This window comes from Rousettus aegyptiacus, unplaced genomic scaffold, assembly GCF_014176215.1.
Source record: "Rousettus aegyptiacus isolate mRouAeg1 unplaced genomic scaffold, mRouAeg1.p scaffold_m13_p_3, whole genome shotgun sequence".
NCBI lineage: Eukaryota > Metazoa > Chordata > Mammalia > Chiroptera > Pteropodidae > Rousettus > Rousettus aegyptiacus.
Window position 1 is genome coordinate 166486400 of NW_023416306.1, and position 25182 is coordinate 166511581.

At 50.1% G+C, this 25182-nt stretch overlaps 2 protein-coding genes across 3 annotated transcripts; one reads left to right on the forward strand and one right to left on the reverse strand.

The window, feature by feature from the left end:
• Nucleotides 1-303: 303 nt before the first annotated feature.
• On the reverse strand, nucleotides 304-15467 carry DDX24 (DEAD-box helicase 24). Its single transcript, XM_016145507.2, has 9 exons — nucleotides 15365-15467; nucleotides 13347-14066; nucleotides 9731-10216; nucleotides 8549-8702; nucleotides 7466-7981; nucleotides 5427-5502; nucleotides 3756-3944; nucleotides 2357-2486; nucleotides 304-842 (listed from the first exon to the last, which is right to left on the reverse strand). The coding sequence occupies exons 2-9, from the start codon at nucleotides 14059-14061 to the stop codon at nucleotides 565-567; spliced, it is 2544 nt and encodes an 847-aa protein (XP_016000993.2). The 5' UTR covers nucleotides 14062-14066; nucleotides 15365-15467; the 3' UTR covers nucleotides 304-564.
• Nucleotides 15468-15621: 154 nt separating this feature from the next.
• Nucleotides 15622-24463, forward strand: LOC107511262 (interferon alpha-inducible protein 27-like protein 1). Of its 2 annotated transcripts, XM_016145517.2 has the most exons (7): nucleotides 15622-15749; nucleotides 16865-17205; nucleotides 20142-20289; nucleotides 21189-21317; nucleotides 23085-23114; nucleotides 23833-23994; nucleotides 24241-24463. In XM_016145517.2, the coding sequence occupies exons 3-7, from the start codon at nucleotides 20178-20180 to the stop codon at nucleotides 24315-24317; spliced, it is 510 nt and encodes a 169-aa protein (XP_016001003.2). In that variant the 5' UTR covers nucleotides 15622-15749; nucleotides 16865-17205; nucleotides 20142-20177; the 3' UTR covers nucleotides 24318-24463. The 2 variants fall into 2 exon arrangements, with proteins under 2 accessions (XP_016001003.2, XP_016001002.2); XM_016145516.2 differs by lacking the exons at nucleotides 15622-15749; nucleotides 16865-17205 and adding an exon at nucleotides 19287-19442.
• The last annotated feature ends 719 nt before the right edge of the window (nucleotides 24464-25182 follow it).

Consider the following 25182-nt stretch of genomic DNA (forward strand, 5'->3'; position numbering starts at 1 on the left):
CCAGAGCCTGAGTGCCTTGCATGCCAGACTTACTGGCTTCCTCATTCCCCACAAGTGGCTCTGTGATGGTAAGGAAGCCTGTGTTCTCCTGGAATCTGAGGACAGTGACCTCTTCCCTAGAGCGGTTCCAGCAAAACGCATGCCGAGGACCCAGGCAGAAGTGACTTTACGGTGATCTATACAACTCTCTGGCCTCCTGCTCTATCCACTGTCCAGTGTGGTGATAAGCATCCCACATGCATCCTGCAGCCAGAGGACTATGACAGTGTCCCCCATATTCTGGCTAAAAAAGACACAGGATGATCAGCTGGGCCTACTGTTTTTAATTTTAATTAAGGAAATTGAGTCGAACATACAAGAAGCTGTAAACACTAAAATACAGAAATATATAAGCTGCTGCATAGAACTCTTACCCCAAACACCACAAAGCTGCACGAGGTCTCTGACTATGTGGTGTGGAAGAGGGAGGTTTTTATAACCCGGGCTGACAGTGAAGTGAAATGCAAGGTGAGGTTTTCCATATAACCAGGGCACAGAGACACAGTGTGCGGTCACCAGGACACTCTACTTTGCACTTGAACTCGGCTGCAGCTCTTCCTGCTGCTGCTGCGCTTTTGGTTTTGGCTTCTTCTTCTTCTTCTTCTGTTTGGAGAGGCAGCTCAAGGCAGACTCACCGTTTCTTGAAGTAGGGATGAGCACGGGAGGCTTGCCAGACTGAGTTGGGTACCTGGTTTTTAGGTCGTCTTTAAACAGCGGCTGGGACAGTAAATGGCGCAGCTCCTTCTTTAGGACCTTCATCCGCTTTTGTCTCCGACGCTCTTCTTGCTCGTCAGCTTTTCCTCCTTGAAACACAATATAAAACAGATCACATTTACTGTGACTTATGGAAGTGTTTGGTTTCCCTTGATGGGTAATACTTGCGATGAAAATGTTTCAGAACTCTCGGGGAGGCAGGGCTCAAAAATTCCCTGCAGAAGCTAATGCGGCTAAGTCCTAACAGTTCAGGAGGGTTACTCAGGCCTCTGTCCTTCGCCCCTCACAACAGCCCCCTAGACAGGAACTATCTCCATTTTACAGCCTGGGAAACTCGGAGGTCACGTGCCCAAGGTCACAGAGCTAGCTGTCAAACAGATTAGAACCCAAGTCTGAGGACTTGAAGGTCAGTTTTCCTACAACACGCCCACTTGCTGCCTGGGGTTTGGCAACTCAACAGCGACAAACCCCTCAGGGGACAGCGCACACCGTCTACGCAGCCCAGCTCTCCCGTAGCTCCCCACCAGCACTGTGACTGTGCCTGCAGAGGTGGGCACAGCCGAAGGGCTCTGCGCCAGCCTGTCCTCAGGAAGGGAAGCCAGGGCCTCATGCATCTACATTCAGCCCAAGCCCCAGGCCCGAGCTCCCAGGAAAACCGGCTCCCTGTCATCAAGCCCAGCAGGTTGGTTCCCGGCTTCCATGCTGAGCAGAGCGCAGCAAGTCGGTCTCCGGACTTGGTGGCTTTGACCCCAAGATGCCAACATCCCAGCTGAGCTGCCCTCTGTGGGCTGGAAAGAACAATGACTCTAACTCTGGGGCTGTCAGTTCTAGATGTAGGTCTACTGCTTAGACTCAGGGCCGTTCCTAGAGCAGGGACCACACAGGTTTGTCCGCGAACCCTTAGCCTCCGGCCCAGGTTCGGAGTAGGGGCTCCGGGGACGCCTGGTGGTGGAGCCGTTTTCCTGCACCAATCGCTTCTCTTCTATGAGCCTCCAGTTCCCGTATGTAAAAGGATAAAATTCCTGCCATTCATGTCATGAGATTGTGGAAAAGATCAGATGCGATGTTCCATTAGCTTGGAAGACATATAGTAGCAACAATAATGGCAATAAGTAACTAGAAATGTATCGACTACTTTCTACATGCCAGTCACTGTTGTAAGCACTTTACATTCATTAACTTAAGCCATCTTTGCAACAACCCCTTGAGGTGGGTACTTTATGACCCACATTTTTTAATGAGGAAAGCCGAGATACAACTGAGATATTAAGAAACCTGACCTGGTAATACAGCCAGGGAAGGGAATGGGCCAGAACTCAAACACGGGCGGTATGCCTGGGAGCCTGTCCCTGATGCCGTTATACGCCACTGCATCTCAACGTGAAGGATGCAGTGGAAGGCTCCAGACAAGCAAGACAGAGAAGAAAGGCCAAGGGTTTCAGACTCATGCGGGACTACGGCCTGTCTCAAGGAAGGAAAGGCATCTTGCAGATTTTGACAGGACTGTGGGAGTGGACAGGCTCCAAGGAGACAAAAGTTGAAGAGAAAAACAAAGAAAAGCAGCGGAATGCACCCTTGCTCGAATCCCACGCGGCCCACGTACCCTTATACATTTCTTCATCCAGCTCGATCTCCAGGGCAGCGGCTGCCTGCTCAATCCAAGAGTTGTGCAGACAAGCCTGGAAGTTCCGGTACTCGGCTTTCTCAATCTGTCGAGCTAAATGGATTCGCTCCTGGGGGGAGGGAACAAAGTGTTCATCTGACAGAGGGTTCAGGCCTCTGTGAGGAAAGGTCTCAATTAGACTGTTTTTAAAAAACGCTCTCGAGATGAATGTTCCCGATAAAAACGCAGAGGGCGATCATTCACGTGAGTGTGCACACACGGAATCGCAAGAGCTGCTTCCTGAACAACAAGCCTTCGGAACAGCGCCCCCAGACGCCTGCCTCGGTCAGACTGCCCGTCTACGGGTGTCAAAGGGAACCATTTCCCAGGCACTACAGCTGGCTTCCACGGCTGAGCTGAGACCCTGAAACACCCCAACAGGCTGAGTTAGGGCCCAGCTCTCAATCACAGGGACAGCAAAGTCACAGAACCACCTTCCCTCTCTTTCATGTTGTCCTTTACCAGAAGCATTTCAACTCTCCCTCCCGTGAGCGTTGGGGTCAGACCCAAGTGACAGAAAACACCAGTGAAAGGGAGAGACCTTGTGACGTGGGGTAGAGGAGTCACAGAGAGCCAGGCTGGCTCCCAACGCTGCTCACAGGAACCTCCCACTGTCCGCCCTCACCGTCCACACCTCCCCACGGGGCCGACATTCCCTTCGAGCCAGAGGAGCCAACGGTCCTGAACTGTTCCATGCTTCTGTTCCCTCAGCTCCCCAGATTTCATCTCCTCTTCGCCTCTCCACAGCTCTGTGTGCAGGAGGCTCAGAGGAAAGCTCACCTCCCACCAATATGACCATGTGTCCACCGGTCCCACAGGGCTCCATTTGTACCTGAACCTGAGCATGGGCTTGGCATGCCTCATGAGCCAGCGGACCTCTACGGAGAATCCGCCCTGCTTGGCTACCTGACGCGCTCTGGCCCACAGCAGCACCCACTCAGAGAAAGTCTGCCAAGTTAAAATATAACTCAAAGGTAGGAATTATTGGCATCTGCTGCAGGAATGTAACAAATCTTGAGTATCTGCCGTGGCAAGGCACTACGGCTGGCTTCGGGGGACTTCAGGCAGCCATGCTCGCTGCCATTGTCCTGAGGAGGGGGGCGGTGATGGAGGCTTTAGGAGCAGACAGTGAAGGAAGGGTTCAGGAAGACAATTTCTCACTTTTGGCCACTGGCCCTTCCTCCCTTATACTAGACACAGCGTCCCCATTCCTGAATCTCCCCGTTTGCTGGTGGCAGAACCATCACTTAGTTCCCAAGGGTCGCACTGTGGAGGAGAAGGGTGAGGGCGCGGCGCAACCCCTGCCCTCACTAGCACTGAGCTTTTAACTTCTTTTTACCTTGACGGCGTCCATGTACTTTGTCTGCACGGGGAACAATGGGATGTCCTCATCTTTCTTGAGGGTTTTGTAAATCTTCTTAAAGTTGATCACGTCCTCAGGCCCAATCAGCATGAGGCTGAGACCTTCATTGGTGGCACGAGCAGTTCGACCACTTCTGTGGACGTAAATCTCCGAAGTGCGAGGGACCTGCCAAAGGAGGAATTGGGAGGTCACCACATGGCCATCACTAAGCACTGCTCTTCCCGACAGGGCCAGCGACCCAATGCTGGACCCTCCTTCGTCCCGGCCAGGCAGCTAGAAACCCCTCCAGCACTGCGGACCGACCCGGCCCTTTTCCCTCAGTCCCACATTCACTCTGGCCCCAGGTTTATTGCCCGTTCACTGGGTAGACTGCCTTCCCGTGCCCCTGTGCCCTGGTTTAGGGCCTCGTGACCACAAGTGGAAAATGGCAGTCACTTCTTATTTGGTCTCTAGTTGTCCCTGACCCAGCTCAAAGCAGCCAGTGTCATCTTCCCGACTCAGAGCTCTGACCATTGTCCCACCTCTAAACACTCCACTGGTTCTTCATGCACTCTGCATGGATGATTGGTGATGGTAATCAAAACCAGTATTTACTGATTACAATGCGTCAGGCAGGAGGAAAGCCCTCTGCGTGTATTACTCACTAATTCCTCAAAATACCATGAGACAGATGTTTAAGATTACTCACACTACAGACCAGGAAGAACTGCTTAGACCTAGGAGGTATGGTAAGTGTGTTTCAGTGTCATTGTTTGTAAAGTGGGAGTAATAACGCTACTTGTGCTTTTTTTTAAAGCGTAAAGCACTAAAAAGGAAAAATAATAACGCTAGGAAAGCTGCCACTCACCGGGTACTTACACTGTGCTCGGTGCTTCCTCGGCATCAGTTCTTTTAATTCCAACTACCCTATGGGGTGGGTAGCATTACCACTTCCACTTGACAAACAATGACACTGAAACCAGAGATGCTAAGTACCATACCCAAAGCTAACCAACTACGAAGCAGCCAACAAGCCTCGCACCCTCGAAGTGTGGCTCTGGAGCCCACACTCTCACTGTCATTCTATGCGAACATTCGCCAGGTACACACACTGACATTAACGCTGGTAGCAAGAGCGGCTGACGCTGATGATGTGCTACACGGCTTTCTGAGATCTTCACACGTGATGACTTAATTTTACCTTAATAAGAACTTGAGAGGTAAACACTGCCATTTAACAAATGAGAAAACTGAGGCACGAAGAAACTAAATAACTTGCTCAAGGTTACGTGGCTGGGATTTAAGCCCACGCAGGTGTTAACTACCAGACTCTTCTACTCTCTACACCAAAGTGACCGTATTACATGCTCATCTTATTATCCCCATTTCATGGAAGAGACTAAGATGCTAACTGCCAATGTCAGGTAGCTTGCCTGAGTAAAAGAGAGAGGGGCCCTCTGACACCAGAAAGTGCCAAGAGGTTTTGAGAATAAATCTCACCACAGTGTTCCAAAAGTGACAGCAGCTGGTCGGTCACTAGATGCCAGCACTATTACCTGTTGCGTGAGGCCTTGGGACCAACAATTCCTCTTCCCTCTCCCAACTGTTGCTTTAAAAATTCCTCCATTTGATGCTGGGAGATGTCTACAAGCTCCCTGATGCCCCTACCTGGTAATGGATGACATGCTGTACTTTAGGAATGTCCAGGCCCCGAGCTGCCACATCCGTTGCCAGGAGAACACAACTGTGGTAGAGAAAGAAAGCTCATTAATCCTATCTAAGAGCATTACTGATCGACTTCTTACCACCTGCTGAGCACTCTAAACACTACGGTCCTTGCAAACACTCTATGAGATATTATTATTTCCCTTTTACAGATATAGAAACTTAGGCTCAGAGAGATTAACTTTCCAAGGTACATACACGGCTGCTCAGTTGTGGAGCCAGGATCCAATCCTGGGTCTAGCTGACCACAACCACCAAGTCACTCTGCAATACTGAAGACCGCCTCAGGCGAGTTCAATGGAGCCGCACGCACTCCAGGCCGATGACCGCATCTTCCATCACCTGCCGCGTGCTGCCCTCCAGTCACAGAGACGTCTCTGCTTTCCCTCAAACATGTCAACCATGCCCTCGCCTCTAAGTCTTCGTACTTGCTATACTCAGGTCTTAAAAAGTCTTCCTCAGATATTCACATTTCCTTACTTTTCTTCCATTCTCTGTTCAAGTGTCACCTTACCAGAGAAGTCCCCCTGACCACACCCCCACAGTCTACATAATTCCGCGTAACTTTACTACTCAGCAGTCAGTACCACTTGGCAAACTACAGTCTACTTACTTTTCAATTTATTATTTCCCTCTACTGGAAAGTAGACTCCATGCGACTTTACATTATTCACTGTGCTATTACCAGTCCCGAGAACAGTGCCTGGTTCAGAGTAAGAACTTGATATGCTGGGTGATGTTTCCTCATGTGTGTAGTTAAAAAAGTCAAAAGTACCTGAGGTCTATCTTAAAAACAAGATTCTGGGCCTTCGGTGTCCCCACTTACTGTATCTACGAGGTAGGGCTGGGGAATATGATGCAAACTAAAGTCTGTAAAACATTAAACCACTGCTCTAAGTCACGGTCAGCAAACTTTTTCTGTAAATGGCCAGACAGTAAATTATTTTTGGCTTTGCACATGACGGTCTCTGCTGAAACTACTCAACTCTGCCATTATTGTGCAAAAGCAAACACAGTCAATACATGATTGGGCCTTGCTATGTTCTAATAAAACTTAATTACAACCATGCAGTGAGCAGAATTTGGCCTGGGGGCCAGAGTTTGCTGGCCTCTGATTGAATAAAGCACTAACTCCACCTACCAATATTCAAAGGGAGGTAAACCAGATTTCTGGAAAGGAAATCACCCTGTAATCTGCCAAAAAACACTGTGGGGAAAATGCCAAGTTAGAGTCGGCCTCAACTTCCCGGGCCCTCATCCTGACAATGTGCTCCCCGCTGCCCGAGCACCAGTCTGGCCCTACGGCAGACTGGCCACGACAGCACGCAGGGCACGGCACGCGCTCTGGGGCCGGCCAGGCTTGTCCGAGGCCCAGCTCCTCCAGGCTGAGAAACCTCGGGCAAGCCGATTCGCTTTTCCAGACCTTACTTTTTTCATCTATGAGAATAACGACAATAACAATAAACGGTAAGTGTTAAAGCTAACATTCGGCAAGTACATACTGAATGCCAGGCCTTATTCTGAACACTACACGTGTAAATTCACTTAATCTTCATATTAACCCTCTGAAGTGGCTTCTATTATTATATTATCAGAAAACTGAAACACGGAGAAGGAATTTGACCAGCAAAAGTGGCACGGCCAGGGTTTGACCTCAGGCAGTCTGTTTCCAGTCCGTGCTCTTAACCATCAATTTATTCTGCTGCTGCTTCTGAAATGTCGGCATAGTACTTCTTCTGTTGTTAAGTGGTCAATAACAGCGGGTGTTACTGTCACCATTATTCATTATTAAGGAAATTTCTGTTGGGCATTACTAGCAAACATACTAAATGACGGGGAGCCTGCCTCCACTATGCAAGAAAAGGATACCTTCTACTAATAAGGATCCCATGACAGAGCGTAGCTTTCTACCGTCTCCCCACCATCCTCGCAACCTTGACCTAGTGGCTGGAGGCTGGGCTCTGGGGACAAGTCTGACTTACTCTTCCAGACGGGCAAACTGCTCCAGGTTTCTGAGCCTCTGCTTCTGGTGCATGCAGGCATGCAGGGTCAGTGGCATGATGTCTAGGACCTTGAGGAGCCCAGAGAGGCGTTTGATGCAGGAGATGCTGTTGGCAAACACTAAGGTGCGACCCGGATACTGCATTAGGAAGTAGTACAGGTATAAGTCTTTCTCATCGGTCTCACAATGGATTTTGGTCTCTGTCAGCGTCTCCACCGTGGCCTCATTTCTTGTGAGGTCAATGACCTTGGGCTTGCCCCTCATGCCAATCTTCTGCATGAGAAGGTCAAGTTTGGCAGTTTTGTCAATTTTCTTAGTGTGCTTCTTGTGAAGGATCCGAGCAGGAGCTTGATGTACCAGGGTCAGTGTGGCAGAGAAAACAAGAGTCTGTCTGTTTGGGTTGTACTGGGAATCACTGAGCATTTCTAGCAGCTGTGAGAGCTCAGCAAAGTGGCCTTTCTCAACCATCCGATCAGCCTCATCAACCACCAGACACCTGTAGAGCCAGAGACCCATATAAGCTGGTTAGTACCAGGTAAGAGAAATCATCTACAGCAGTGGTCCCCAACCTTTTTAGCACCAGGGACTGGTGCTCCTCTGAGAATCCAATGCCTGATGATCTGAGATGGAGCTGAGGCGGTGATGCTAGCGCTGGGGAGCGGCTGCGAATATAGCCGAAGCTTACTTAGCTCGCTCGCCCACTGCTCACCTCCTGCTGTGCGACCCGGCTCCGAACAGGTCACGAACTAGTACCAGTCCGTGGCCCAATGTTGCGGACCCCTGAACTACAACACTCTACTACCTCCCCCACTCTCAACACACACACACACACACACACACACACACACACACACACACACACACACACACACACCTGCCCCATGACCACCATTAGAGCCTCAACTAATCTCTCTCGTGCATGCTTGGTTTCCTAAAGGCCAAGGTCTGGCTGGTACCATACCACGGCATTTTGTGGCAGGAGAAGGCATTGCACACACCACCATGTCGCCTCAGGCCCACTTCAGAACAGAGGATGAGGGAAAGGGAAGCTACTGTCTCTTACCTGAGCTGCCGAAGGTTGCTCAAATGAGGGTGCTTTTCTTTAACTAGCTCCCACAGCCGGCCCGGAGTGGCGATCACAATCTCAGGCTGGCGGTTCAGCATCCTCTGCTGTTTCTGCGTGGACATTCCACCCACCAGAATAGCAGTCTTAATTCCTATGGCATACAAAGCATACGGGACACTGTTAATCAGCCTAGCTGCTCATTTTGCTCCACAGGTGACGCAGGCTCTCCCAGAGGAACACAGGCATCAGTTACCAGCGCAGTCCCCGCCAGAAGTGCTAAGAGCTCAGCCAGCCTTACTTGGTGCCACTCAAGCACTTTATAAGTTTTCTACGAGCTGGGCCTTGCCTACTCCCCCAACCTCATTTCCTTCTATTTCCTCCCTTCCAGCCACAACAGAAGGCTAGATGTGAACCCATCCAACACTCTGGGAAAAGTGAGCAATGGTGCACCACCATGCTGGGAATATAGTTACCTGTAGCTGTGACACACCTTCCCTGGGAAACGCTGTCCGTTTCCCTCAACTAGCATTAACGAGAATCTCCTCCAATGCCTAGTGCTGTTCTCCTCCCTCGTGGAGGACTCCTCAAGGTATCCGGTGTGAAAGGGACACGCAGAATCATGCAGGCAAAGTGCTTAGCAAAGTACCTCGCATGTACTAAAAGCTTGGTAAATAACTGCTTTTGTTATAAAATTAAAGTTCCCAGGTAGCCCTTCCCAGAAGGAATTCCCTGAGAGAATTAAGTTCTAATGCCCTAAGGCAAAGGTTGGCAAACTTTTTCCTAAAGGGCCAATTATAAACACTTGGCTTTGTGGGCTAAATGGTCTCTGTTACTACTAACTCTACTCCACCCTGCCTTGGTCATACAAAAGTGGCCACAGACAATATGTAAACAAATGGGCGTGGCTGCACTTTATTTACAAAAACAGGTAGTTAGCCAACCTCCGCCCTAAGCATCCGCTGAATCCAATAAATCAATCTCCTATGTATGTAGAATGGCATGCGTTAGGTTTCATTCTTGGGAGAACTGAGAAAGTGTCACTCAGTTTTCTGTAGGGTTTAATTCTCCGCCAGATGAGAATGGTTTCCCATACAGGGCAGCAGCCACAGCTCAATCACCTGTGTCACCCCAGCATCTAGGACTCTCAGGAAATACTCATTAAATGGCGCTAAGCCTCACCTGTAAACCTGGCCACAGCATCGATGTGTTGTCTGACCTGGACAGCCAGCTCTCGAGTGGGAGTCAGAACCAGCCCGAGCAGAGGACGCTTTGGATGTGTTTTAGAGGTGGCACTTTGGCCACCCAACTCTTGTTTTAGCTTTCCATTTTGCTCTTCCTCAAACATTTCCTCTTTGTCCTCATCCTTTTTAGGGACAGCCTTCTCACTGATCAAAGAAGAAGGTCCTTCACCAGCATCATCATCACAGAAGGGCAGCACCTGGCCTGAGCTGGGTGGTGCTGCAGCCTTCGTTCCAGCCTCACTGGGCAGTGCTTCCCACTCAGTCCTGATTTCGTCAGACAAAGCTCCAGTCTCAGCTCCGACCTCAGTTCTGGTCTCGCCAGGTGGTGCTCCTGTGTTGCCGAAGGCTGGAGTAGGCTTCTTCACCTGACACTGCAGCACTAAATGGATCATTGGAATGGCAAAGGCAAGAGTTTTCCCACTTCCTTAGAAGAAAAACAAACAAACAAACAAAGTGTGAAACAGATGCACATACTTTTGTCTGGGGTTCTTTGTTTCACATAGAATAAGGGATCCCCGACCACCCAGGTATCACCTTGAGCAACCCAAAACTCCTCTACTCTGCTCAGGTTCTGTTACGCTGCACCTGTAATTAGGGTGGAGCCTGAGGAAAAGCCTGGTAGCCCTGAGGTCACCAATGATGACCTACAGACAAATGTCCAAACAATGAATTCCTAAAGAGATGGGCAAGCTGTGTGTGTGTTTTGTTGCTGTTAAGGAACAACAACAACAGGAATGGAAATCTGTATAGTATGTTCCCAAGACCTTTCTTTGATAAGGAGGAAATAAAATTTTCTTAGCTTTTGAGAAGAGTTTACATTAGCATACTTTTGTCTATGCTTGAATAATTTTATCCTGGCCTTTGAATGTATACTGAGTCCAAATTCACATTGTCTGGGTGGTCAAATAAACAAACAAAAAAACAAACCTCAAGCTGAGAACTTAAAGTAATTCTGAAGTTGTAATGTCCTAAGCGGAAGCAAATGAATGATCTTTGGAGAAAGAAATCTTTATTATAGGCTTCAAAGAAGCCTCACAACTAATTTTCAGAGGAAAATGAGCTGCTCAGTAAAAAGAAATAACCCACAAGAAAACAAGGTACTGTAAGAAAGCACTATAAGAAGAAAAAAAGAGAGAGCAAAAATAGACTCAGAGAACTTCAGATAAAACAGTACTTTTCATTAGAAATAATAAAAGATAGAAGGCAGTGTAACAACATCTATATTTGGAGGAGGCCTAAAAAACAATTGACAATCTAGAACGCTACACTCAGCAAAAACCTCCTTTAAAACGAATGTGAAATAAACGTTTTTAGATATACAGAAGCTGAAATAATTTATCATCAGTGGACCTGGACTATAAAAACATTAAAGGAAGTCTTTCATGTGGAAGAAAAGATGGTATCAGATAGAAATCTGGATCAACAAAAAGAAATGAAGAGCAGCAGAAATGGTAACGTGACCAAATATAAAAGATGTCTTTTTCTCATTGAAAACGCTTTTAAAAATAATTGACCATTTAAAGCAAAAATACTAAAAATGTATTTTGAGATTTCTAACAAAGTATTAAAAAACGCATAAAGGAGAAATGGAAATACATTGTTGGAAGGTTCTTGTACTAAATGTAGAGTATGTTATCACTTCAAGATAGACTGTGATATATTAAAGATATAGACTGTGAACCCAAAAGCAACTACTACAAGGACATAATAAAGAGTTACAGTTAAAAAGACAATTCGAGATAAAATGTATCACAAAAAACATTCACATCAAAGGAAGGTAAAAGAAGAAAAATAGTAACAAAGTTTAAGTGAAGACTCACTGGTATTTGCAACACAGCTGAATCTCAAACTTAAGGCTGAGTGAAAGTGCAGACACTCAAAAATACATACTGCATGATTCAATTATATAAAATTCTGGAAAATGCAAAGTAGTCTATAGTGCTAGGAAGGTCCGTCAGAGGCTGCCTGGGGATGAAAACGACAGAGGCCAAGGAAGGAGAGATTACAAAGTGGCCCAAAGTATCTTGTGAAGGTGATGGGTATATTCATGATCTACATGGGCAGCTGTCTGTCCATAGCCACACGTCTTGAATCTTGAACCTGCAGATTCACAACGTTCCATACGGATGGCCTGACAGGAGCTGTGGTATGAATCCAAACGTCAGGCTCCAGCCACGGTGGCTCACAACCTTGCCTCTGCCTTCCAGAAACCCACTTCCGGACCTCTGCACATACCACAGCATGGCAGCAGAGCGCTCCACACAGAGGCCCAGCCTGGAATCCAGGCACCGCCGCTCTTCGCTCTTCACTGTGCAGTTTTACAGACGCCGTCTATCCTCTGGGAGGCGGAGTTTCCACACCAGGCGATGAGAATAACAATGGAACCTACCTCAGGGTGGTTGTGAGAACTGTGCTCATCAATACCATGCCCTTAACACAGTGCATGATGCATTTTAAATGCTAAGTAAATGTTCTCCCTTGTTATTACCTCCATTCCTTTTCTGGGGCCTTCCTCGCTCTTCTAGAAACCAAGGCACAGAGTGCCCGGTTAGATGGTCTATTCCTTTGCCATACAATATAGTAGTCAATAGCCACACACGGCTATCGAGCACTTAAAATGTAGCTAAACTGAGGTATGCTGCAAGTTCAAAATACACATCGGATTTTGAAAACAGTATAACTATAAGAATGTAAAATAGCTCATTAATAATTCTACAATTACATACTGAATTTTTTTATATAACTAGTTAAATATATTAATTTTCACCTGTTGCTTTTTACCGTTTTAATATAGTTCCTAAAAAATTTAAAATTACACGTCACTCACATTATGTATGTATATTTCTACTGGTTGCTGCTGGTCTAGTTGGACTAAGAGTGCAGGCAGTACAAGCTCCTCCCCCTAATCAGTAGTTTAGTCTACTCAGAGTCAGTCGGCTTGTCATTGCTTAAGGCTTAGATGGCCTGGGGAATGTTTAAAGGAAACTTTAAATACAGTCTAGTCCTAACAGTCACCTCCTGCCCAAATCCGTCTACAAAATCCACCCAAGGGTCATCCACCACACATTCAAATCCTTCCAATGACAATTAAGTCGCCAACTCCCAAAGCAACCCTTTTTCTTTGGATAACTGAGAATCAGACACTTATTCCTTATCCTAATGAAGATGTACCTCTCCAGAGGGCTGATCTTAGCCCTACTCTACTTCTCCGAGCTATTTAGAAAAGGACCAAGAATAGGGGGAATAAACTACCATTTGCAGATCACTTACTATAGCAGTTATATGTAACCCACATAGCAGTAGGTACTGCTGTTATCTCCATTTTATGATGGGGCCTATAGAGCTCAGAGAGATGGACTGACCTGCCTAGGGTACCAATCAGGAACTGGCATATTTTGACTCAGAGCTAGTTGACTTCTGAAACACCTTCATTTAACACTGCTTTTGTGGCTATGTTCCCAACATCTCCCTCTGTCCTAGTTATCCAGCCTGTCAGCAGCCACAGGCACAATCCAGAAGCAATCTTGCCCTGGGCCAGACAAGGGTGCCCTTACCTGTCTCAGCAGCCCCCAGGATATCCAGTTTGTCACGGATGGCAGGTGCCAACGTCAGAGCTTGGATTGGTGTAGGAGCAGAGAAGCCGAGAAAGCTGAGTGCTCGGAGAACTGGCTTGGGTACAAACAGGTCTTTCCAAGCTGATACATCAGCCTTCTGATCATGCGCCTCAGGCATCCACGTCTTTGCTTTTTTGGGCACCTTTGGAGTAGAACCCTGTGAAGGCTCTGATTTTTTTTTCCCTTTCTTTTTCTTCTTTTTTGGAGCAGCCTGGGTTGGGCTCTCTGATGCCACCTCCTCTACTTCTAGATCAGGACAAACTGCGCCATCTCCCAGGGGCTCTGGCTCAGCATCTTCGACCTCAAACTCTTTCTGGGCACTGGTTTCTCCAGTTTCCACGTCATTACTCTTCTTCAACTTCATCTTTTTCTTCAAGGAGCTAGATTCTCCTTCCCCCTCTCCTTCTGAAACAGTTTGTGCTTTTCTCTTCTTGGGCTCCTCCTTTGAGAAGAGACTGGAGGAATTCTTGGAAGGGGAGACCAACTGGTAATCTGTGAGTTCCTCAAAGCACACCAGGTCATCCATCTGTCCATCCGCAAATATATTTGGGTCAATCTTCACCTTCTTCCATTTTCCCACAACCTTGATTCCCTTTGTCTGAAATTTGCCATAGTTTGGCGGCTTTGGCCTTGATTTTGTCTCCTTCAACTTCATGGTTGCTGAAAAGGAGAGAAATGTTCTGTTAGGTTGGCAACTAAAAAGCATAGGCTTCTGAAACAAATATTTGTATGCAGCTGATAGAGTGTCAGGCCCTGCAAAGAGGTGAGGACACAAGATGGCTCTAACACTGATACTCCCAGCTAGAGAAGATCAAAAAAGGAAAGAAATACACCCATAAGGCAGGCAGTTTGGCTTGGAACAGGGGGGAAAGGGATATGGAGCCAGGACATAGTAGCGAAATTGGATTCCTGATCCAATGCTTACTGCTGTGTGCCCTTGGAAATCCTGCTTAATTAATTCTCTCTGAACCTCAATGCTCCCATCACTTTCAAAGGAGGAAGGGCCTAATAATATCTAAGTCAGGAAATGTTCTGTGCTACTAAATAAAATCATGTAAAGCATGGAGAAGGCCTGCGATACCCAAGCCATTTTGAAAGCAGATTAAGAATCTGGATTTTTTTTTTGGGGGGGGGGGCGGGGTGGTGGTGCTAGGGGCTGAGGGGCCCGGCTTTACTGAAAGTGAAAAGCGCTTTCTTCCTTCTCAACTCTTGCCCCGGCAGGGTCTGTCCCACCATTCTGGCCTTTGACAATGGGTTAAAACTCATCCAGTTTATTCATTACATTTTAAGTGACTTAAAAACCATTTAAGCACGAGTGGTTTGAGTGAAACTCGATCCATGTTCTCCCTTTTCAGAAAGGCTAAGAACAACAGACCCTACGGAAAAGACAAAGGTGAATCCCGAGGCAAAACCCGAGCACCACTCTCCAGCTCTGGGTCTGTGGTGGGCCTACTGCTGTTGGCCTCAGTATGTCATTGGATCCTCACGCAAATGCAAAACAAGTGACGCACGTCCACAACCCATTAGCCTGGCGCCTCGCGAGGCCAGCACGACGGCCCGCAGGGACGTTCGCCCACCGAACCTGGTCGCCACGGTCACAAACAACCTGAATTCAACAAGAGGCGTGGGGGATGGTCACGCACGTGGGGACGCGGAGTGCGACCTGCAGAGCAAGCGGGATCCCTCCTCCTCGCTGCGCCCGGCTCTGCGACTGGCGACAGCGCCCCGCCTCGGGCACGAACGGGCGCGCCACACGGAGAAGCCGAGGCCGCCAAGCCCTGACGCCCACAAGGGGCTCCGGCGTGAGGCCGGCAGGCTGCTGGACCGGGCGAGCGGCCGCCCTCTCTGGACCTGAGCGAGACCCCGTGGCCTAGAGAGGCCCGCGATGGGCGCCCGAGAACCCTCCCCCAGCTCCTCTCGGGTGGCCGCCCCAGCCTCGCTCCAGCTCCGGCACGCACCGTGTGGAGATGCCGCCTCAGCTCACTCGGACGCCGGCCCGCCTGCCGCACCACAAAAGCACTCAGCGAGCCCGCAGCTGCAGCGCCCACCGCAGTTCCGGGGCGGGGCTTACGCTCCAGCACGCGGGCGCGCTGCGGCACGAAGTCCCGCCCCCATTCTAGACGCCGCCACCTGATTCGCCGCCGCACGCGATTGCCGGCTTGCGCTGTGCGGAAGTGGAGAGCCGAGGGACTGCAGGAACCGGCTGCTGGGTCCGTGCTCTTGCTGGGATCAGGGAGATGGAGGGGCCAGCGGAGGTCGCTGTGCTCCAGCCAAAAGAGCTCTACGGAAGCTCACGCTTGGGAACCGACGTTTTCTGGAGTGCAGTGACTCTCCACGTGTTGAGTAAGTACTGTGAGCTTGGAGCCCTGCGAACGTTTTAGCATTTAATTTACAACGCAACCAGAAGACTGTTGGAGATGCTCTTTTCCGTGATTTTTTCCTGCCTCATTTACCGCTTGCTGACGGTTAGGGTAGGTCCACCTGACTCTAAAGCCCAGGCTTTAATCACCAAGCTAAACCGGCTTCTTTATTTTATATAGAGAAATCAGCTTGCCAGTAGGTAATCACCTTTTTATGTGGGTGTCATGGGACCATCTGGGAAACCTTTCCATACACTATGTCTGATCACCTTGGAAAGTCCTAAAGGACAATGGGGGAATTCACCAAGCTTAGGTCAAGTGAGCCTCCCCACTATGGGATGGGGCTTAACTCATCTCTTGAGAGAAGTTGCCAGTGTGTCCCCGAGAGTCTAGGTAGCATAGAGCCTATGCCCAAGTGACGCTTGAAGTCTGATGGCAAGAGACCAGAGCTGTTCCTGATGGCAGAGTGAGGAAGGAGAGCTGCATGTTCCTGCATGGCAGGACAGTTTCCTGTCTCCCATGGGTCAGTTACACACCTTGGAGAGTGAGCCCTGACTGTTAACCTTTTGCACTGACAGTTGGACTTCTAAAAGGATTTACCCTGTGGCTTGGGCAATGGGAAGCAGAGGGGTACATAACCATGAATATGCCCTTGTGGGATCAAAATATGTGGAAAGACATTTGGGCTCACCTGCAAACACCCAATAGCAGCATTTGCTGTGTGTTCTGTACAATACCCAAGGCAACTTGCAAAGGAGTCTGGAGCAATCCACCAGAATTACCAAGCAGTGAAAGACTAGCAAAGTGATTATATTGACTCCCTCCCTGAGAGTGAGGGTTCTAAATGTGCCTTGGTTTAGGTGGACATTTCCTCTGACTTAACCCAAGCTTTCCCCTTTTGCCATGCAAATGAGACAGACACCATCTGGATATTCGAAAACCTTAGTGCCATCCATGGCGCATTGGGATATGTTGGAATTAGATGATCCTGAAGAGCAGCTTACAATCACCCCATGCTCACATGAGCAAGGTAAAGGCAAAGTCTATCTGGCTATGAGCCTAACATGAGAATGACTCAACTGGTTCATTTTGTTGCAGGATACTTGGACAGAGAGCCTGGACACTGAGGCAATAAACAGGAAGTGGCGTTTATTGGTGCTGGCCTGGGCTGGAGGGATTCTCATCCAAATGCTGAGCCCCCAGCACAGCCTTAGGCATCTTATACTTCTTCATGTCCAGTGATCGGTGCGAGTTCAACTGTGACGCTGAAAAACCTTCAACTTTAAGCAGTTAGCTCCACCTCCGCTACCACAATTTCACGGAGTTGTTAGAGGTCATCCAGGGTGTAACTGTTTAGCCCGCTGACATCCTCAGCAGCCAGCCTCAGTGTGCACAGGACTGCAACTCTGCTTTGTGTTATCAGGCAATTACCTCCCAAGGTAGGCAGGGGCCTGGGAAGTGGGGAAGGGAGGGAGCAACAGGGCTCAATTCAAGGGATCCCTCTTGACTGGCTATAAAGGCTACTGTCACTGTGATCAGAGGTGATTGTACTGGGAAGGAGTTTGAAGCCCACATTTACCCTGAGACTTTGGGAGTAAAGTCATGTCCCAACCCAGGTTACTCACAAGCCTTATGCTGGGTCGGGGGCAGTGGTCAGGGAACAGGGATGGAATGTTAGAGATGAATAGAACCCTGGACATCAGGGAGCCAAGCAAAGTCATTAACTTCAAAAGTCTGTGTGCATTTGGAGGTTGTGCGGAAGTGGCCCACAGACTGCTTATTCTCTTGTTCTCCCTCACTCTTTCCTTTCCTATCTCAACTCCCTAATTAATTTAATTAATTCTTCTTCTTCTTTTTAAATTAGTTTTACAGTTTCTTAGCATCCTCTCTCAGCAAAGGTTCAGAAGTGGAGGTTCTCGGCACATTATTATGTTGCTTCCTGTCTGTGAACCGCAGCAGAAATACCAATGAACCATCCACGAATGCCAGGGAGGTTCTGCACTTAGCCATTCATCTATGGTTAGAGTCTGAAACCATTAATGGGAATAACCAACCATAAATTCTGGAGAGTGTGTGGAGGGAGGCTGAGGGAGAGGACGAGGAGGGATTCTCAGGTTGTGTGAACTGTACCTGTAACGTTTTGTTGTATCCGGCAGCCCTCGAAAGGCACACGGACCACCAGAATTCATTGAGTGATGGGAAACACGCTCTTTATTCAGCCATCTGGGTCTGCCAGGGGTACACGGACCCCAAATTAAGCAGCCCTGAAATGTAGAGGACAAGGTTTTTAAGCCCTAAATCCCATTCTTCAGTCTGTCTGAACACAAAACTCTATTTCCCTCCTATTCACTACCTGTCGACCCACAGGTCGGGTGTGCGAGCGGGGATACAGAAGCAGAAATCTTATTGTTAGAGTGTTGTGTTCTCATAGGTAATAGCCTATGTTCTCACGGCGATAGCCAAGCAATACTTTTCCCAGCCAGCACACTTCGAGTTCTTGAGCTGAGGGAGGGGCATATAAGTGTTTGTCGTATTATTATTTATAGCTTTTTGGGTGCCTGAGAATGTTATTATACACAGTGCATATCTTAAGAGCCCCGTCAGGTGAGAAAGAGGAGAGCAAGCAAGCATGTCTCGTTCATCAACCTGCTGTGGGCAGCAGAGACACGGAATGGCACTTGGTACGAGCCTGGGGACGGAAAGGGGGCTGATGAGGGCAGTTGCAGCCGATGTTTCTGTGGTTGTGGGTGGTTCTGTCACACCCTAAGGGTGATCCCGTTACGAGTCAGTTGGACTCCTGTCAGAGCTTCTGTGAAGTCCAAAAAGTGCTCAATTCTTTATGCTCCAATACGGTGTCCAGATCTGTGTACAACATGGTGGTCCTTCTGTGTAGATCTTTTGAATATCTGAACATCTGGCTGTTGCAAGGATTAATGTTATTTTGAAAACCACCTCCCTGTCTCCATTAGAAATTAATATTTATCCTTCGAATATGTAACTGTGATCAGATGTTTTATTATGCAGAGAGCATATGCCATTTTTGATTTAAATGACAAAGCATCTTGCATTAACCAACACCAGTAGATACAGTGGCTGAAATTCCATTTCTATGATAACTCAATTTTCAATTTGGCTGGGAAAGTGTTGTAGCCTCCAGGCCCTGACAGACACAGGGACTGCCAGAAATCAGTGAGTTATAGGAAACACACTCTTTATTAAGCCCGCTGGGTCTGCCAAGGGTACGCAGACTCCAAATTAAGCAGCCCTGAAATGTAGAGGTGCAGGGTTTTTAAGCCCTAAACCCCATTCTTCATTCTGTCTGCACACAAAAGTCTATTTTTTTTTCTATTTACTAACTGTCAACCCACAGGTCCGTTGAGCAAGCGAGGGTACAGGAGCAGAAAGCTTATTTTTAGAATGTTATGTTCCAATGGACGATAGCCAAGCAGTAATTTTCCTGCCAGCACAAAGGAGGGCGGTATGGCTGTAGTTTCAGTTTCCTGTAAAAACGAAACCTATCCCATTGCTTGCTGCCTGTGTCCATCAGAGCAGAGTTGCTCAAAGCGACCAGAGCCACACGTCCAGGAATATCTGAACCCCAGCCGCCTGGGTCTGGTTCACATTCCAGAAAATCCTCTTCTCTGGCTAAAACGTGGCAGGGTGGCCCCAACATTAGGTAGGCTGTGGGTACAGGGAATGGCGGGAGACCCTGTGTATCCACTTGCAGAACTTTCTGTTGTTTCCCATTAGGGCGGCTGCCATCAGATAAGTAGTCGGGGGGAGGTCTCGGGAGGGAAGAGACTAGGTGCCTATCCGTCCTTGGGCTCTGGGATTCCAGGGGCAGTGAGCCTTGTCCGTGGCTGGGTTGGGGTGAGGCAGGCAGGGGACTCGAACTGTTAGGTACGGGAGGAACCAGATCAGAGCCTCCAGCCAAGCTTTGGAAGCAGCTGGATGTGGGTTGGGTGGCGCTTTGACATACAAAGACTAGTGACCCTGGGCGAATCACTGACCCACTCTGTGCCAACAGCGTTTCCTCGTTTATAAAACGAGGATATTTCCGAATGTTCTCATTTCCTAATTCTGGTGCTTTTGAAATGCTCCCTGGAGATTTAGGGGTTTCAAAACTATCTAAGGAATTGGCACCGGCATTTTCCGGGGGAAGGAGATATAAAATCCCTCCCCACCCCCCACTCAACCTGCTATCATAGGTCCTTTCTAACCCCAAAACCCACACCTGGGCCCCTTCCAGACGTGCTGCCCCCACAAGCTCAGAGCAGCCTCCCTATCTCCACTGGAGCCCCTGGAGGTTTTCAAGGTGGTGGGGAAACCCCAGTTCTGGTGTCCGCACCCCATCAAAGCTCCATTTTTGGTGCAGATTCGGCTCTGCCTGGTTCCTGTTATTCTGAGCACCATGCAAGACATCTTGGCCTCTTCCCTCAGCAAGATGATGTCGTCGGCAGCGAGCCTTTCCAATGCTGGGTGGGCGGCCTCTAGCAGTGTCCTGGCTGGACTGCCATCAGTGGGTGAGTGTCCCTGGGAGGGCTGGTGGGGGTGAGGAGGCCGCTGGGGAGCGAGGGCACCGGGTCCTGTTCAGAGACTCACGCTGGGGGACAGGGTGGGGAGCCTGCGGCCCCTCTCCCCTGCACTACGCTCTCCCTGGGCGTCTGCCCTGGCTCTCTGTCTGTGAAGGCCCAGAGGGAGGCCGGACCCCCAGGTGAGCAGTGTGGGTGTTTGGGGGGGAGGTTGGCTCAAGGAGTCTGAGTTCCCTCCCTGCTGGGCTCGAGTCCCCTCCAGCAGACTAAGGGGACCCAAGGCTGGTCACATTCACTGATTGTCACTAGAATTCAACCTCTTTAGCTTTTCCCCCACACGTCTGACCAGCTTTCCGTAGCCGTTCATAACGTTGCGTCTCAGATCCAGAGCGTTGATTTGAACAGAATCCGCCCGTTTGGGCCCATTTCCTTTGTGAGTCCATGTGAGCCCCTCTCTGGTTTTCCGTATTTGTTCTCACTGTTTACTTTCCCTTGAGTCCTCATTGCCCTGCCCTCAGCCAGCCTTTCCAATTGTTTAATGTGTATCCGTTTTTCATGTTCTTGTGACATAGGTGGTTTTTGGCTTGAATGTGTTTTAATTTACATACAGAATAACGTGTTATGTATCTCCTTCTATTGCTTTTTTCTGCCTGAAAAACTATGTTTTTGAGATCTGTCAGTGTCACTGAGTGAGCATCCAGTCCTGGCTTCTCCCTACAGCAAACTGATTGTGGGCACATGGACCACAATAGACCCTTCTCCCTGAGTGGACATCCAGGGGTCCCTCAACCTTCACCAGCACTAATAGCATAGAAGGGAATGGGGGGAAGGGAGTGGCGGCTCTCCCTACTACCCAACTCCTGACCTCTGACCTCTGGGTTCTCCCTCAGGGCTCCCCCTGCCGTTGGATGCTGCCCTGGCCTCCACTGTGTCTACCCTGGGATCCGTGCTGGGGACACTGGATGTCTTCTCTCCACTGGAAGTTCCTGCCGAGGCCCCGTCAGCTTCGCCGCTTGGAGGTAACTGGCCCTGGGTAACAGACTCCCCTCCTCGGGCCCCAACTCAGTGTACAAAAGTGTGACCAGAAAGTCAGGGCCCGAGCCGAAGCCAGAGGTCCTTCCTGTTTGTCAAAGGTACTGAAGCCTCCTCAGCCGATGATAAGCAAGTCCGAAATCTAAAAAAATGAGAACAGCTAGGTTTTCTCAAACGCTGTGATATCCTAGTTACTGGGTTTACACTTGACATTTATCAATTGGTTTAATTCTCATAACCCCAAGCAAAGATATAATTGTCCCAGGAAACTGTGGGAGCCCTGCCCAAGGAGGGAGCAGGGAGCTGCTGGGAGCCGGAGCAGAAAGGGAATGCAGAGCCCAGGCTCAGGGGAGGCCTCAGCGCAGGGCACGACCACAGATGACCCCCGGGGGAGCTGGGCAGACAGATAGTTAAACTTTCTGATATTGCGGCCTGTGCGTGCCAAGGTGCCGGACGGCCTGGTATCACCTCGCCTGCCAAACTGTAACGTTAAGCGTTAAGCGGTACCTTCTAACCGGGCTCTTGAGCTTGAGTCTCTCTGGCTCATACCCCACCCAGGTGGGCCCCTTGGACATTCAGGGTTTGGTTTCCACATCCTTCTTCTCTTTTTACTTCCTCCAGCGTCACCTAGAGGCTCTCTCCCTGGGGGGCTGCCTGAGCTCACTCCTGCTCATCTTGCTATCTTTGGTACTCCTGGCCCCAAAATTGCAGTCTTGGCCATTATGGCTGCAGCAGACCAGGACCTCTGCCTGCTCCCCAGGGACCCACTGTGCTGGAGAGCCAGGCCCATGCACACGTAAATGTGATCCAGTGCTGTGAGTGGCTCCAGCCACAGGGAGCAAGGATTACATTCTGACTGGGAGGATCTGGGGTGGCTTCCTGGAGGAGGGGGCGACAGGTCAGGCCCCGAAGAATCATTAGCATTCCGCTCATTAAGGCATTGCTCTCAAGTAGCATTCAAGCATTCCACAGTGCTTGCCGGCTTCCGCCAGGTTGCGCAAATGAAGCACATTTTTCTATGTGAAGATGTCTGGCTGTGTGGACTATGGGAGAAAGCCATTGAACCCTACATAAGCAAACACTGACCCCGTTTTAAGTGAGCTAACGTCTTGGCTCAGAGAGCGTGACCCGCAGCCCCTTTGCCTCTCCCTGCCCCAGTCAAAACACTGTTCCTTAAGTGACCTCACCAGAGATCATGCATTCACCGAGAGCTGCTGCGGTGGCTTGCCTTCCTCCCACATCTGTAAAGCTTTGTTTGTTTTCGTGTTGTTTTTGGTTTTTACAGAATCTGGCTGGGACACAGAGAAAAAGAAACCAATAACTTCTGATGCCCCCACAATCCTCCAGCTAACCACTCAGCAGACAGATAGGGCAAAACGAAAAAAAACCTGTACCTGATAACCGAATTTTCGGGATCAAAGACCTCAGACCCTACCCCAGATAACTCTAGGCCAAGGCATGCACACCCACTGAGGACAGGTCATTTGCCTCTGCGATCAGACACCCCGGCAATGCCCGCCAAGCTCAGGGCTGCGGGGTCCACCTTCTCAGGACATCCCACTTCCCCGAGTGAAGCTGTGGTAGGCGGTGTACAGGGGGTGTCAGGCCAGGGTCATTCCTTCCTGAGTTTCCTACCTTGGTGCGGCGCCGCACCCCCCCCCCCCCCCGCCTTCCGCCACAGGTAGGCTGTAGGCTAAGGGAGTGGAGGGGAGGCCAGTGTGGATCTACTCACAGAATGTTCTTTTGGTTTCCAGCTAAGGCTGCCGCAGCCGTGATCGGAGGAGGTGAGTCTCTTTATGGAAGGGATTGAAGTCCCCATCTGTCCCGAGGCCCTGGGACTTGGGCAGCAGCCGGCTCGTGCCCGGGTTTGCCCCAGGCCTCACGTAGTTGGTAGGAAAGGAGGTGGAATGATGGAGATGAGTAGGAAGCAAGGAACTGCAAACAGGAAACAGGGAGTTTGAAACAAGGAGTGTCATGGGAACCCCTCAGGCGCAGAGGCAGCCCTGGCAGGCGTCCCGTCTTCTCCTTGCAGAACGTTGGCTGTGTGACCCTGGACGTGTCTTTGCATTCCTCTGAGCTCCCATTTCCACCCCTGAAAATGGGCCAGTGTTGCGCATGTAGGGTTATCATGAGGCTTACATAGAATGAGACGTGCACAGAGCTGGGCCAGAGGAGGGGCATTAAAGAGATGCCGTCGGCTCAGTGACCCTGGGTCTAGCGGCTTCTCATTGCTGTGGTGACAGCATGGAGTCCCAGGGTTGGGGTTAAGCAGAGCCCTGTGCCCTGTGACCCCACAGCCCTTCCCTCTGCTCTCCCCACTTAGCTCTGCCCCCCTTATCTCGTGGCTACTAGCTCTGCCTATAGTCTCATCGAAGCTCAGAGTTCACCCCTTTCGCCACCCACCATGAGGTCCCCAAGCTTGACGGACTGTGTGTGTGTGTATATGGGGGGAGGTCCATTCCCCTGAGCCATCCCCTTAACCCAGCTCCTGTCCCCTGACAGCCGTGGCCGTGGGGGCTGTGCCCGTGGTGCTGGGCGCTGTGGGCTTCACCGGGGCTGGAATCACAGCTTCATCCTTGGCAGCCAAGATGATGTCGGCCGCCGCCATCGCCAATGGGGGCGGAGTTGCAGCTGGCAGCCTGGTGGCCACTCTGCAGTCCGTGGGTAAGTGTCCCCTGGCACGGCTCACTGTGCCAGGCCAGGAGGACAAGAGCCTCAGAGGATCCAGCCCAGATCTTAGCCCCAGGGATCATCCTGGGCGTTTGGGAAACAGAGGGTGCCGTGGGGTGGGGGGAGGTCTGGGCCTCAGGGCCTCCTGAGAGGCTCCGGAGTCTCTGACTCACTGTTCTGCCCCATAGAGCTGTCCCTGCCTGCCCATCCCTCTCTGCTCACCTTCTGCTTCTCCCCCAGGAGCGGCTGGACTCTCGCTGACGTCCAAGGTCATCGTGGGCTCCGCAGGGTCTGCCCTTACGGCCTATATGGTATAGCTCTCTGTCACTTCAGCTGCAGAGCAGGGGACCAGGTGAAGCCCTCCCACGAGCTTGATGCAGTGGGGACCAGTCCTGGGTGACAATGTGCCTGACCCTGCAGCCCCATTAGAAGATAAGGAATAAAAATGAGTCGTTGCGCCCCTGCTGTATCTCTTCCTTCTCACAGTCAGAGTGGGGGAACGCTCACGTCTCTTTCCCAAACATGTGGTCACTGAGTCACACGGTATTGGGGTGCAGTGAGCTGCAGGGGCCTATGTGGGGAGGCAGGAAGCTGTGCCTAAGTGGCCTGGCTCAGCCTCTGAAAGCACAGGCCCGTGTCACCGCCCAGCCCTGGCCTCCCCGTTGCCCCCCAGAGGAAAACATGTGACAGCAGCGTCCTCGTCCATCTGGGGTGCAGTAACAACAATCACAAAGACTGGGTGGCTTCTAAGCTACAGAAATTTATCTCTCCCTGTTCTGGAGGCTGGGAAGTCCCAGGTCAAGGCGCTGGCAAATTAGGTGTCTGGCGAGAGCCTGCTTCCTGGACAGCCACTTTATCACCTTGTCCTCCCATGGCAGAAGGGGTACGAGAGCCCTCTGGGGTCTCATATAAGGGCATCAATCCCTGTCATGAATGCTCCGCCCTCATGATCTAAGCACCTCCCAAAGGTGTCACCTGTGAACACCATTGGCTTGGGGGTTAGGGTTAAACATGTGAATTTGGGGGGTGAGGAGCACGAACACTCAGACCTTAGCAGGCGCGTCGGGAGAGGGGAGCTTAGACTTCATCCTGCGTGTTCCGGAGAGACACGGACACTTTTCAGCAAGGCAGTCACGGGCCTCGCAGCCCTGCACAGCCTGCCCTAGGCGCTGTCAGCAGCCC

Excerpts from the sequence above, each read along its gene's own strand:
- LOC107511262 (XM_016145517.2), top strand. The coding sequence starts at position 20,178 with ATGCAAGACATCTTGGCCTCTTCCCTCAGCAAGATGATGTCGTCGGCA. Across the intron at positions 21,318-23,084 it reads GTCAGCTTCGCCGCTTGGAG|CTAAGGCTGCCGCAGCCGTG; the intron begins GTAACTGGCCCT and ends TTTGGTTTCCAG. Across the intron at positions 23,115-23,832 it reads CGCAGCCGTGATCGGAGGAG|CCGTGGCCGTGGGGGCTGTG; the intron begins GTGAGTCTCTTT and ends GTCCCCTGACAG.
- DDX24 (XM_016145507.2), bottom strand. The coding sequence starts at position 14,061 with ATGAAGTTGAAGGAGACAAAATCAAGGCCAAAGCCGCCAAACTATGGC. Across the intron at positions 8,703-9,730 it reads TGCTGTGGCCAGGTTTACAG|GAATTAAGACTGCTATTCTG; the intron begins GTGAGGCTTAGC and ends TGTATGCCATAG. Across the intron at positions 5,503-7,465 it reads CAGTTTGCCCGTCTGGAAGA|TTGTGTTCTCCTGGCAACGG; the intron begins GTAAGTCAGACT and ends TCTCTACCACAG.